General features: G+C 44.0%; 1 protein-coding gene across 3 annotated transcripts in view; it reads left to right on the forward strand.

Moving 5' to 3' along the window:
- The window catches only part of SETD7 (SET domain containing 7, histone lysine methyltransferase), a 58,355-nt gene that overhangs the window by 33,936 nt on the left and 9,916 nt on the right, over positions 1 to 14,503 (forward strand). For all 3 annotated transcript variants that reach the window (XM_086346638.1, XM_086346639.1, XM_086346640.1), the window contains 4 exons: positions 1,594 to 1,783; positions 7,961 to 8,042; positions 10,731 to 10,848; positions 12,336 to 12,493. In XM_086346638.1, the coding sequence (XP_086202764.1) occupies positions 1,594 to 1,783; positions 7,961 to 8,042; positions 10,731 to 10,848; positions 12,336 to 12,493 (548 nt within the window). The remainder of the gene's footprint in view (positions 1 to 1,593; positions 1,784 to 7,960; positions 8,043 to 10,730; positions 10,849 to 12,335; positions 12,494 to 14,503) is intronic.

The following is a 14,503-nucleotide window of genomic DNA, read 5'->3' on the forward strand; positions in this document are numbered from 1 at the left end:
TCGTCCCACATCACTGACTCTGAGTAGCTACTTCTAGAACCTTTCAGTTGAGGAAATAGCCAAGCTTTTAGAAGATGTCATGGCCTTACTAGTCTTAGGTCAAACCCACAAAGGTCCTAGATTTCTATTTATACCATGAGGACCTCCTAGATGGGAAGGAAAAAAAGGAAACATATCTTATACCCTAGATTCGATTTTTTAAATTAATTCTTTTTATTTAATAATATATAATAATATTTATTTATATAATTTAATAATATTTAATAATAATTAACTACTGGTTTATTTTTAGTGTCCCAATGCAATTTACAAAGTATTTATATCACCTCCTGTGTCCCTAGCACTGGTACCAGGATAGAGAATTCTACGATAGCCTCTGCCCTAAAGCATTTAAGGACCCTTGGGAATGAAGCAAGTGACAGTAAAACAGGAAGCACAGCTGGCTCCTCTCCTGGAAGGAGGCAGAAGGGAGCAGTAAATAAAGAAGAGTGGGAAGAGGGAAGTGATGGGCAAAGGAGCAGAATTTAGTTGTTCTTTTTTCACTTTGCATTCTAGCTCAAAAAAATAAAAAGCCATGGTATAGGACTCTCAGAAAGACAGTATCTCAAAGTTCTTTTGTTTATTCCTTAGAAAACACAACTCTCTACTCATGTACACTGAACTAATTCTTAAGTATCTTTGGACTAAAGATTTTCTTAATAGACCAGAAATTCAGAATTCAATATTTGAAAAACGAATTTCTAAGCATAGTGAGTAAGACTGTTTTGCTACAGATCCTCATCACATTTGATATTGGCCCATAGTAACCCTTGTTACATTTCCTTTCAGTGTTTATGACATGTTACAAATGGGTGGCTCAGTGAGTAAAGAATCCGCCTGCAACGCAGGAGACATAGGTTCCGTCCCTGGGCAGGAAAGAGCTGGAGGAGGGCATGGCAACCCAGTCCAGTATTCTTGCCTGGAGAATCCCAGGGACAGAGGAGCCTGGTGGGCGACAGTCCATGGGGTCGCAAAGAGTCAGACACGACTGAAGGGACTGAATACACGTGCTCACACAAATACAGCATGTTTGTTTCTTAGGTAAGAAACCAAGTTAGAATCAGTAACTTGTCCAGGATTATAAAGTACAGCTCCATCTCTGACTCTGTAAATCAGGCTTATACGCTCCCTGTGCATATAGCCTATAGGAGACTGGGTGGGGAGGGATGATATGCCTCATGCTGTTCATGCTCATGTGAAAAGCTGAGTTCTTAAACTGTTATGATCCATATTAGTGCTACTAACAGTGGGCATGCACAAGAGAAATACCTTGAACTCGTGTCATATGAGTGAGTGAGTAAGAGCCGCTCAGTCGTGTCTGACTCTTTGGGACCCCATGGCTTATACAGTCCTTGGGATTCTCCAGGCCAGAATACTGGAGTGGGTAGCCACTCTCCAGGGGACCTTCCTAACCCAGGGATCAAACTCAGGTCTCCCGCATTGCAGGCAGATTCTTTACCAGCTAAGCTACCAGGGAAGCCCAAGAATACTGGTCGTGTCATATAGATAAATACTATAATATAATATTTTCTGGTTTTGGGTTTCTCCCATCAGGATGGAGGCAGCCTTGTAGGAGAAGTAAATGAAGATGGGGAGATGACAGGAGAGAAGATAGCCTACGTGTACCCTGATGAAAGGACGGCCCTGTATGGAAAATTCATCGATGGAGAGATGATAGAAGGGAAGCTGGCTACTCTTCTGTCCACTGAAGAAGGCAGGCCTCACTTTGAACTGATGCCTGGAAGTAAGTTGAATCTTCTTCGGATGGGTTGCTTTAATTCCAAAACAGGTTGTCAGGGCTTATTGGGGAGAAGTTAATTTCCTTGTCTTGTCTGGTGTATCAGCTTGGCCACTTATGAGACACCTCAGCACTTCAGTGGTTTACAACAGCAAACACAGGTCTGATAAGCAGCTGTATTCACTGGTCCGGGTGGGGCATGGCCAGGCCAGGTGGGACTCGAGGCTTCTAGTCAGTTCGGTGGTGGCGATGGTGGTTTAGTCGCTAAGGCATGTCCGACTCTTTGCGACCCCATGGACTGAAGTCCAACCAGGCCCTTCTGTCCATGGGATTTCCCAGGCAAGAATACTGGAGTCAGTAGCCATTCCCTTCTCCAGGGGATCTTCCCAACCCAGGGATCAAACCAGCGTCTCCTACTGATTGGCAGGCAGATTCTTTAACACGGAACCACCGTTCTCTAACGCTAGGGAAGCCCTGGTCAGCTCAGAGCCTGTGCTGTGTCTTAATTCTGGGCCCTGTCGGTTGGTTTTCTCAGGTGTCCACAGGAAGCCAGAGCATGAGCAGACACCTGCGATGCCTCTTGAAGCCTCGGTGTGTAACTGACACAAAGCCCCTTTCACCCACTTGTCATTGGTCAAAGCAAGTCACACGGCCAGGCCAAGCAAAGGCACTTTAGTAGCAGATACTGAGACTCACCTGGCAAGGGCATAGCTGTATAATTCTAATGCACAGGAGTGAAGAAATGACAGCAGTAATTTAATCAGTTTAAAATATATCTCAGGGGGAAAAAGAAACCCTACAGTTTAATGATTTAATTGATAAAGAATCAAATTAGGTAGATCTCCAAGTTGTAACGCTGACTCAACCTGAGTTCCGATTGGGGAAGATAAATGCACGTTGGCACCTGGGCTCTCTTCACAGTCTAACATTGAGACTTTCCCGGTGATCTGTGGTTAAGACGCTGTGCCTCCACTGCAGCGAGCATGGGTTCAGCCCCTGATTGGCTAAGATCTCACATGCTGAACTATGCAAGTGGTGGGAGGGGAAAGTCTAGCATCTTCTTGGAAGACATACTCCACGCACAAATGAGCCTGTTGGTCTCCATGTTAGAAAAAGTCCCGTTTCCTTTTAGAAGTACAGGATGGCACCAAACTTTTTTCTTATTACGAAATTGTTTACTATAGAAAATCTGGAAAACCTACAAAGAAAAAATCAAGCTTTTATATTCTGAGTGGCACAATATTAAGAAAGCTAAATTGGTCTGATTCCTGAGAAAACAATGTATGAACGTGAAAGTCAAGTGCTCAGTCGTGTCTGATTCGCTGCGACCCCATGGACTGTAGCCCACTGGACTCCTCTGTCCATGGGGTTTTCCAGGCAAGAATACTGGAGTGGGTTGCTATTTCCTTCTCCAGGGGATGTTCCCGACATATATGTATTTCTAATCTAAGTTAAGGTATAAGAAGAATAAAGTAGAAAAGATAGTGCATCTAGGCACTGCTAGGCCTAGATAATATTTAGCTCTGTGGATTGGAAGGAGATTCTCCAAAGGGTGGTTGTCCAAAAATAGGAAACCTAGCGCTTTACATTTAGCTCCAACTTGGGTTGTTATAAATGTCTCCGTTTTTGTTTTTTTAAGTTAAAAACTGAGGCATTTTAAATGCAGTATGGGAATCTGGATTGGATCCTGGAACAGAAAAAGGACATTCGTGGAAAAACTGGTGAAGTCTGAATAAAGTCTGGAGTTCACTCAATAGTAACGCTATGTTGGTTTCTTAATTTGGACAAATGTACCATGTAACATAAGAAATTAACAGGAGAACAGTGAGGGGCATCAGGAGCTCTCTGTACCGTGTTTGCAACTTTTCTGTAAATTTAAAGTCATTCCACAATGAAGTGTTTATTTTTTTTTTAAGTGTAAAGGTAATCTTTGAACTTTAAACTCTAATATCTGCACTCTTCATGTCCATTTCAATAGCAGACAGTGTTACAATGTTTAGAAACGAGGAGACTCCAGCCAGGGGGAGATCCCAGTTGGTGATGCAGAGTTTAAAACTTCAGAAGTGGCAACACTTCTAGTGGCAAGAGTCTTGAACTTGAGAGTCACCTCGTTGGAGTCTTGGCTCTAGCATTTACTGTATTGTGGCTTGGGGCAGGTTACTTATCCTTTTAGAACCTGTTTCTTCCTTATAAAATACAGATATTGGCACCTACCATAAAGCCCCATCAGGGAAGTTACTGTGGTTATTACACTCTTCTTGGTATAAGTCTGAAACGCATTTTGGAAAGTGAGAGTAATCAGTCTCAGGGGAATTATGGTTTTTCTTAGAACTCCTGGATGCAAATAGCAAGCACCCTCTTCAAACTCACTTAAGACCAGAAAAGGAGGGGTGGGTTTATTGGCAAGATTCCAGCAGGCCTCAGTTCTTTTAAAGCTGGGTTGAACAATTTGGGTCTCAAAGGGGTCAGAAGGCATAGTTGCTCTGGGTGGGTGGGAGGAACCAGGCCCAGTCTTTGCTCTGTGTTCCGCCCCTCTTGTTTCTGTCTCCTTCCTCTTCCATTTACAAGTACCAAGCCACTGACTGGCTGAGAGGTGAGGGCTTTCAGGGTCATGTGGCTTCTGGCCCAATGGTTGGGGGAGGAGCAAACAGAACGCACGGGTCTCACCTAAAACCCTCCTGACTGCCTTCTCCTGACTGTGCTCTTGGATCAACAAACGCTTCTTGCGGAGATTCCTTGTGCCTCTGCCTGGAATTTCTTCTCTCCTCATTTCTTCTTCGCCTCTTTACATAGCAATTCCATTCCCGGCTAATGCCTATTCCGTCTCTTTTTTAGTGCAATTATCAGCATCACTTGAATGTTTCCTAGAAATGCAGGTTATCAGGCCCCCTTCAGGACTATTAGATTGAAGTTGCATTTTTTAAATTTAATTCTTTAAATGTTTATCAGAGTATAGTTGATTTACAATGTTGTATTAGTTTCAGGTGTATGATAAAGCGAATCAGTTATGCCCACACACATATCCACGCGTTTTTAGATGGTTTTGCCATATAGGCCATTCGAGTATTGAGTAGAGTTCCCTGCGATATGCAATAGGTCCTTATTAGTATTTTTTTGGCTGTGCCATGCAGCTTGCAGGATCTTACATCCCCAACCAGGGGTTGAACCTGGGCCCTCGGCAGTGGAAGTGCAGAGTCCCAACCACTGGACTGCAAGGGAAATCCTTGCCTGTTCCATCCTTATGGCTTGGCTCTCCTCTTAGAAGTAACATTTGTCAACTGAATGGATGAATTGCAGTCCCAGGTCATAGTACCAATGACAGAGGAATAGAGGGAGGAGAGGGTGCCTTCAGCCTGTCTAAGGGAGTGGAGGGAGGGACGGTCAGTGTTGGAGAAGACACATTGACTCCTTGAAAGCAGGAAGAGATATGACATGACTCCTGCTTGTATCTGCACAGTCCCCAACGTGGTGTTTTATGTGTAGTTGGCACTTAGCACATTTGTGAGGAAAGTTTTAGTCTAAGGAAAGGAGATGGGAGCTCTTAGGAGAATTTGTGCACAATAGGATGTCTATTCCACAGAAATGTTTGGTTTGGGAATGTGGGGTTTCTGGGATTTGTTTTTTTTTTCTTATTTGAACTTCCTTTAATTGCTTGTGAGCTGGTTCTCAGCCTTCCCTGCCCTGCTTTACTGCAGGTGGGGGTGTCTGCCCCTTGCCTACATTTCCCAGACTCCGTGCCTCCAGCTTCTGTCTGCGTTTGGCCACAGACCAGGGACAGGAGCAGGGAGAAGCCCTCGGTGTGTCCCGTAGAGTCCCCAGCAGGGGCTTGTCTCCCGATTCCATTATCTAGCAGGTCACTTCCCCTCAGATCCAGCTTCCCTGGGCTCCCCCAGCTCCAGAGGTCCAGGAATGTCTCTGTGGCTCAGACGGTGAAGAATCTGCCTGCCAATGCAGGAGACCTGGGTTCGATCCCTGGGTGGGGAAGATCCCCTGAAGAAGGACATGGCAACCCACTCCAGTATTCTTGCCTGGAGAATTCCATGGACAGAGGAGCCTGCCAGGCTACAGTCCCTGGGGTCACAAAGTGTCGAACATGACTGAGTGACTAACACTGCTCCTATGACTCAGGGTTATGGCTTTCTGCTCTTGACAGTTTCTGGGCTCTTCATTTCCGCCTTTGGCTTCTCAGCTCTTCTGTCTTCTGTGTAACCAATTCCCTGTATTAAATTCTCTCTCTTGAAAATACTCAAATGGCCTGTGACATGGACTGATCTCAGACTTTTAGTCTGAAACATTAATTTGGGTTTTGATTGTATTAAAAAGAAAGAAAGAAAGAGGACCTGGTAACCATTGGTAACTGCTTAGGAACTGCTTAATGGATAATTTATGACGCCTTAGTGCCTAAAATGTTGACTTTTCAGGAGTAAACTTGTTTCTTTACTTATTAGCCTTTGGAACACCTTATGTCTTCCTCCTGCTCTGTGAGGGTTCTTGGAGGCTAATTTTTTGCAGAGAAGTAATGTTAATCCTCAAAGAAGGCAATGGGACCCCACTCCAGTACTCTTGCCTGGAAAATCCCATGGACGGAGGAGCCTGGTAGGCTGCAGTCCATGGGGTCGCTAAGGGTCAGACACAACTGAGCGACTTCACTTTCCCTTTTCACTTTCATACATTGGAGAAGGAAATGGCAACCCACTCCAGTGTTCTTGCCTGGAGAATCCCAGGGACGGGGGAGCCTGGTGGGCTGCCGTCTATGGGGTCGCACAGAGTCGGACGCGACTGAAGCAACTTAGCAGCTTAGCAGCAATGTTAATTCTAGAGTGGCTGTGTGCCTTCATTTCTGAAATAAATTACTAACTGGTTTCTGAACCACTTTAATAGAAATAAGATGACTTTGTTAATGCTTTATCAAAAGCAGTCTGTTCTCCTTAATTCTAGTGAGGCTGAATGTTTATTTTTAGTGAAGAAGACAATTGCCAAGGGTGGGTGGTTGGATTCTACAGACTGTGTCTAGTGTGAAAAAAAACCACAAGGAAAATTTAAAACTATTATCCAGTCTTATCCAACCAGAGAGAGATCTCAAGTTTTCATGACAAAGCCTTTTCTCGATTAAAATTTTTAGTTACACAAGCAGCTTTTAAATCATGTGAGTAAAGAAAAATGTGAATCAAAAGCAAAAATGGAATTTTAGGAGATATTCCTGATGGCTGTGAAGACCTGATAACAAAACTCCAGAGCAAATCAGAAAACTAACCATTTATATTTTGCACAGCAGTCTGTAATTACCGGTGTAAACCTGCTTGTAAGAAGCATGTTATCTAGGCAACCAGCAACTATTTCATGCTATCACGTAGTTTAATTAAATTAACATTATCACCTGGTACCCATGCCCTCTACTAAGCACCCAATTGCTGTATTCAATAATAACCTAAAAATATCTTTTAGCAACTCAATTCAGCATCACAAAGTTCAACAAATGAACCATCAGATTTTAATCCCCTAGTATAAGAATATTTGATGTTATGACAATATTTGTTATACTTAACGATTCTCAAATCAGGAATGATCTTAGAAGTATAACGTGAGTTCTACCAATGGGTTGGATGATGCTTAGATGTAGGTCACTCATGTAATTCCAGATATTTAAAGAATGAAAGAGTGAAAGTAAATTATGCTTTGCAACATGATATCCAACTTCATTATTATATTCCTGAACATAGTGAAAGCATCTCAGGAGTAATAAAAAATTGTTACTTTAGATTAACTTTTTCTTAAGTGTCTCTCTGTATTTTTTCCACTTGGATATTCAGCAAAAGAAAGAAACCCCATATGTGTATCTTTTACTAGGTGACAAAATGGGTTGGGATTTATGTATTCACTAATAAATTCTCTTAAAAATAATGAATGTTATTATAGTCACCAAGAGACACATAATGAATATGATGGAGAATGAAGCTAAAAATTTTATTGTGTTTGCACACTCAGAATAAGTAAACTTTCTTATCATGAAAAAGTATTATTAAAAAAAGCTCTCCATTTATACTGAAGAATTTCATTCTAGTTGGTCTAACTTGAGTAACATTTTGCATTATTTAACTTATGCTTGTCCCATTGATGAGAGAAATGTTCTTGATGCACTTCCCTAACTCTGGGCCTGTACTGAAATTTTTGTTTGCTTTTTAGATTCGGTGTACCACTTTGATAAGTCAACTTCATCTTGCATTTCTACCAATGCTCTTCTTCCAGACCCATATGAATCAGAGAGGTAATTGTTCCCTTGTGGTTTTAATGACATCATTTATGTAAGATTAAATAACTCTTGTGGTGGGAATTATTGCTCCTTGGTGGCCCTCTACTCAGGCTGAGTTCCCTAGCAGAAAAAAAATGTATATTCTGAGAAAGAGCGTTTTTATGGTCATACATCTGTCCCTGTAAGAGAGTTTCTCCGCCCATAAAGCACAGAATAGCCTGTGTGTCGGTCCCAGAGTGAAGCTTCTACAAAGGGACAGCAGTTGGGTCCAGCAGCCCGTTATGCCCTGCCCAGGTGTCCGCTTTCTTGGGGCTCTTGTCCTGGCAGCCTCTATTAGCCCCTTGGGAGCATTTCACACTCTTGAAACCTCTAGTCGAGGCAGGACCAGATGTCTGCTGCTTTACTTAGCCCAGCTGAGAGGGTCTGGAGCACAAGATAATTTCTTTATTCACTAAGGGAAGACAGAAGTAAATAAAATGTAAGAAGCATAAAAACATTCCAGCTTACAAATTACAGTTTCCTGATTCTATAAGCTCCATCCCAGAGTGTCAAGCCCCATTCCATTTGACATGCTATCTAAACTCTAGCTCTGGATTCCTGGAATGGCTTTCTCTGGTCTCTTGACTGGGGTTCGTATCCCCCAGCGACTGGCCTGTTTGTGGGTAAGAGTGCCATCTGCAGTTGACTTTCTCTTGGCCTCACTCTATAATCATGGCTTCCATTTCTTTTCTGTCTGCATCTGAGAAAAGGCCTCTTCCCTGGTTTAACCGACAGGGCTGACACTACAATGTCACAATGAACGAATGGCCCCTTTCTTGAGATGAGGCTTTGGCCTGTTTGCAGAGAGAAAAATTTGGTCTTTGTTAGCCCCGCAAACACAACAGTCCCCTAACCATATGTATCTGTCTTTTTTTTTGTTACTGTCATTGTGATAATGCCACATAACAGTAGCCTCAGACTACCAGCGATTTATGAAAGCAAATATTTTCTTTTGCACTCATACGTCTGTAGATTGGCTGAGGCTCAGCCACTTTCAACTGGGTTCCACTCGGCCCAGCTGGACTAGGCTGTGCTCCAGGTTTCAAGTTGGGTTCCGGTCTGTCTCACATGCCTTCATTCCAAGACTCAGGCTAAGCAAACAACAGCCCCCTGGGGCATATTCTCCTTGTGGAGATGAATAGAAGTTCAAGGAAGCTGAAAGAAACTTGCCATGCTTCTTAACACCCGAAACCTAGCTGTGCAGTCACTTCTGCCTAGTGGCAAAGCAGATCACACAGCCAGGACCAAGTCAGTTGGGCAGGGACGTTATCCTCCATGCAAGCTGAAGGGCAGTCACATGACCAAGAATCAGAATGACTCTGTCCCAGGGAGAGAGTCAGGAGGTGGAAGCAGTAATTCAGCCTTCCAGCCCATCAAATAAGCAGAAGATCTACATAACAGAAATCCCAAATGACCATTTCCACCAGACTTTTTATCCACCACAGGGGCTGGAATAACTGAAATTATGTGATTGGGGCATGTACTCTCCTAATAGGGACTTCCCTGGTGGCTCAGATGGTTAAAGCATCTGCCTACATTGCGGGAGACCCAGGTTCAATCCTTGGGTTGGGAAGATCTCCTGGAGAAGGAAATGGCAACCCACTCCAGTATTCTTGCTTGGAAAATCCCATGGACGGAGGAGCCTGTAGGCTACAGTCCATGGGGTCGCAAAGAGGAGCCTGTAGGCTACAGTCCATGGGGTCGCAAAGAGTTGGACACGACTGAGCCTCTTCACTTCACTTCAGGTAGTACAGGGGTAGAGAATCTGCCTGCCAGTGCAGGAGCCATAGGAGATGTGAGTTCGATTCCTGGATCGGGAAGATCCCCTAGAGAAGGAAATGGCAACCCAGTCCACTATTCTTACCTGGGAAATCCTGTGGACAGGGAAGCCTGGCAGGCTACAGTCCTTGGGGTCATGAAGAGTCAGACACAACTGAGCGACTTAACGTGCACGCCCTCACTCTCTTAATAAATCTTGTTCTATAATCATGAGTTCTATCTTCTTAAAACCAGCACTTGGCAAACTTGTTCTGTAAAGGACCACGTGGTCAATATTTTAGGCTTTGTGAGTTTCTACAGCAGCTACTCAAGTCAGCCTTTGTAACCCCAAAGCAGTCATTAGATAATACTGAACAAATAGGTGTGGGTGTGTCCCAATAAAACTTTATTTACAAAAACAGACAACAACCAGATTTGATCCTTGGGCCAGAGTTAGCTAATTTGTTATAAACTCCTTTGTTGGGAAGTACTTATTGAGTATCTTTTATTAATTATTTGTCACTCTTTTATGTAGAAGATTCATCTCAGGGTTGAGAACCTTGGGTATAGCTTTAATTAGCTTTGGGAAGTGTTTGCCTAGTCCAAGAAGACAGTGGAAATTGTCATTAATTAAAACATACAAATTTTTAAAAACCTCATATCAAGCACTGAGTTACTTTGTGAATATATACCAATAGTCTCTTTATTAGAGAGCAGTGAGAATCGTAAGTATACACCGTTCTCCAGTTTTCAAGACCAAAATCTGTATTTCACTTTTTCTTTCTTCGTCATTGGATTACTGTGAACTCACATTTTGGATTCTGTAGCCATGACGGTATTTGGGTGGTTAGTAAGGGATGATATATCAAACTAAAACAAAGCATTTGCCTTTTTTTTTCTTTTTAGGGTTTATGTTGCTGAATCTCTCATTTCCAGTGCTGGAGAAGGGCTGTTTTCAAAGGTAGCTGCGGGACCCGACACTGTTATGTCTTTTTACAACGGAGTCCGAATTACACATCAAGAGGTGAGTGGGGCAGAAGTGGGAACTCAGTTTGATTGGTGAAAGGGCTTTGTTTCAGACACCCTTGATTTTCTCATTGGTCCTTTTACTTTAATGCTCACTAAGAATATAAAGAAACAAAAGACTAGGCTTTTTTACAGAATTGCTCAGATATCGTTCTACAGCCAACCTCAGACTGCTATAGTAAAGATATAGATTAGATAGCTTATGAACAACAGAAACTTCTTTCTCACAGTTCTAGAAGCCAGAAAGTCAAAGATCAAGGTGCCAACAGATTCAGTGTCTGGTGAGAGCCTGCTTCCTGCTTCACTCATGTCCCTTTTTTTGCTGTAACTACACAATGCAGGAGGGATGAGGGAGTCTCAGGGGTCTCTTATAAGAACTCTGGTCTTATTCATAAGGGCTCTACCTGCCCCCATGGCCTAAACACCTTTCAAATTCTTTTTTTATATAAGGTAGGGGAAAGTTAATTAGTAAGTTGAAGGCTTCTCTGATGGCTCGTGGGCTTCCCTGTAGCTCAGATGGTAAAGAATCTGCCTGCAATGCAGGAGATCCAGGTTTGATCCCTGGGTGGGGAAGATCCCCTGGAGAAGGGATTGGCAACCCATTCCAGCATTCTGGCCTGGGAAATTCACATGGACAGAGGAGCCTGGTGGGCTACAGTCCATGGAGTCACAAAGAGTCAGACACAACTGAGAAACTAACACTTTCACTTTTCACTTTCTGGTGGCTCAGGGGTAAAGAACCCACCTGCCAATGCAGGAGACATAAGTTTTATCCCTGATCTGGGAAGATCCCACTTGCCACAGAATAACTAAGCCTGGGTGCCACGACCACTGAGCCTGTGCTCCAGAGTGCAGGAGCCGCAACTACTGAGCCCATATGCCTACCTGCTGAAGTCCGCTTGCCTTAGAGCCTATGCTCAGCAAAAAGAGGAGCCACCGCAACGAGAAGCCTGCACACCACAGCTGGAGAGTAGCCCCTGCTCACTGCAGCTAGAGAAAAGCCCATGCAGCAACAAAGACCCAGCACAGCCAAAAATCAATCAATCAATCAATCAATCAATTAAATTACTTGAAAAATAAATAGTAAGTTGAGCTGCCCTGCACTGCTCATGTATGCCCTTCCCACCATCAGTGTGTGGAGTATGCACCATCAAAGTGCAAGGGATGCCTTAGGCCAGGAGTCCCCAACTTCCAGGGTCTATTGCCTGATGATCTGCGGTGGAGCTGATGTAACAATGACAGAAATAAAGTGCACAATACACTTGAATCATCCTGAAACCATCCCCCACTGTGACCCATGGAAGGATTGTCTTCCACAAAACTGGTCCCCATTGCCAGAAAGGTTGGGGACCGCTGCCTTAGGCTTTTGCCGTATATGTGACACTCAAACCATGAGGTTAGGGATAAATGAGTTAATATCTTCAGTGTCCTTTGAGTTCCTGGGAGGAAGCTCATTTCCAACACTCACTTTCTTGTTTTCTGCAGGTTGACAGCAGGGACTGGGCTCTCAATGGGAACACCCTCTCCCTTGACGAGGAAACGGTCATTGACGTGCCTGAGCCCTACAACCATGTATCCAAGTACTGTGCCTCCTTGGGACACAAGGCAAATCACTCCTTCACTCCAAACTGTGTCTATGACATGTGAGTAGGACACCAAGCTGCCAGAGCCGCGGGGCCCCGGGAATGAAGAGGGCACCTCAGAGGCATATCCTGCCCCCAGGAAGGTGGCTCCCTTAGAATATCAGAGGGTCCTCTGCCAGGGGACTACTCATGCTTATTACTTGAAACTCAGAAAAGGGCTTCAAAGAGTAGACATGCTGTGGAAATACTATGCTTTGTGGTTGCTGTTTTATTGTGGCTTTTTCTGTTCTTCAGCACTCTCATTCTGGAAAATTAAGGCTAGTGTCATTGGAAGTAATAGTACAAATTGAAACTGCACTGCAGAGATTAGGGAATCCTTTTATGATGTGAAAGGAAGGAGGACTGTAAAATCCTACACCTAGGGCGTGAGGTCTGGGTATTAGAAAAAAACCAACCTATAAAGTCAGAGTCCCTATCATTTGACAGCCAAGAGGAACGAAATGCTGACACAGGCAACAACACGGATGAGCCTGTGAAAACACGCAAGGAGCCAGTCACTAAAGACCGTGTGGTGTGTGATTCCATTTCTATGAACAGTCCTCTATCGCCCCAGACACAGAATGCCCATCAGTGCTTGCCTAGAGCTGGGGGCCGGGCTTGGGGGAGCGAAAGTTGATGGCTAATGAGCGTGGGAGTTCCTTTTTATAATTTTATATTGGAGTATCGCTGATGAACAGGTTGCGGTAGTTTCAATTGGGCAGCAAAGGGACTCAGCCATACATACACATGTATCCATTCTCCCCCAAAGTCCCCTCCATCCAGGCTGCCACATAACCTTGAGCAGAGTTCCATGTGCTATACAGCAGGTCCTTGTTGGTTATCCATTTAAAATACAGCAGTGTGTACATGGCCATCTCCACCTCCCTAACTATCCCTTCCCCTCACCTTTCCCCTCTGGTAACCGTAAGTTCATTCCCTAAGTCTGGGAGTCCATTTCTGTTTTGTAAATAAGTTTTCGTTTGTATCACCTGTTTAGATTTCATGTGTACGTGATATCATATTATATTCCTCTTCCTCTGACTTACTTCACTCACTATGACAATCTCTAGGCCACCCATGTTGCTACAAATGACCTTATTCTTTTTCAACAGCCCATTGTATATATGTACCGCATCTTCTTTATTCATCCCTCTGTTGATAGATATTTAGGTTGTGGGAAGTTCCTTTTGAGGCTTCCAAAGTTAGTGGCTGTGGTTGCACAACTGAAAACCACTGAATTGTACACATTAAATGGGTGCATTTTATGAAGCCTGAATTACATCTCACCAGTCATTGGGAGAGGACAGTGGCACCCCACTCCAGTACTCTTGCCTGGAGGATCCCATGGACGGAGGAGCCTGGTGGGCTACAGTCCATGGGGTTGCTGGGAGTCAGACACAGCTGAGCGACTTCACTTTCCCTTTTCACTTTCATGCATTGGAGAAGGAAATGGCAACCCACTCCAGTGTTCTTGCCTGGAGAATCCCAGGGACGGGGGAGACTGGTGGGCTGCCGTCTATGGGGTCGCACAGAGTCGGACACAACTGAAGCGACTTAGCAGCAGCAGCACAGTCATTAGTTTTAAAAAATCAAATAATCCCTTTCAGTTTGAGCCTCCCCTTCCAATGGCACACTGAACCTCTTGGAAACATCCATGGATGAGAACCTTACCATTATCCACAAAGGCAGCTGTCTGGACAAACAAATACATATTATGGAGTTAGCTGTTGGGCTCTGGTGACTAGAAAGTTCTTTCTATTGAGCCCCAGTAGGTTTCCCTGTACTCTCCAGCCCTTGGCCCTAATTATCCCTTTTCTTCTTGTGTACAACGTCAATCTCTCTTCCACATAGTAGTCCTACACTATCATAGTAGTTTTCATGCACTCCCAAACTGTCTTCCCAAAGTCAAGCATCTCTGACTGTTCCTTAAAGGGATAGCTGAGATTCCATGTCACTGCTGTCCTTAGCTCAGCCTGAGGATGACAGTTCCTCCTAGCAGCCAGGAGCCGGGTGCAGTCTTTTCTGCTCAGC

This window comes from Bos grunniens, chromosome 17 (assembly GCF_055505025.1).
Source record: "Bos grunniens cultivar Pamir isolate PY7600 chromosome 17, Bosgru_T2T1.0, whole genome shotgun sequence".
Lineage (NCBI taxonomy): Eukaryota > Metazoa > Chordata > Mammalia > Artiodactyla > Bovidae > Bos > Bos grunniens.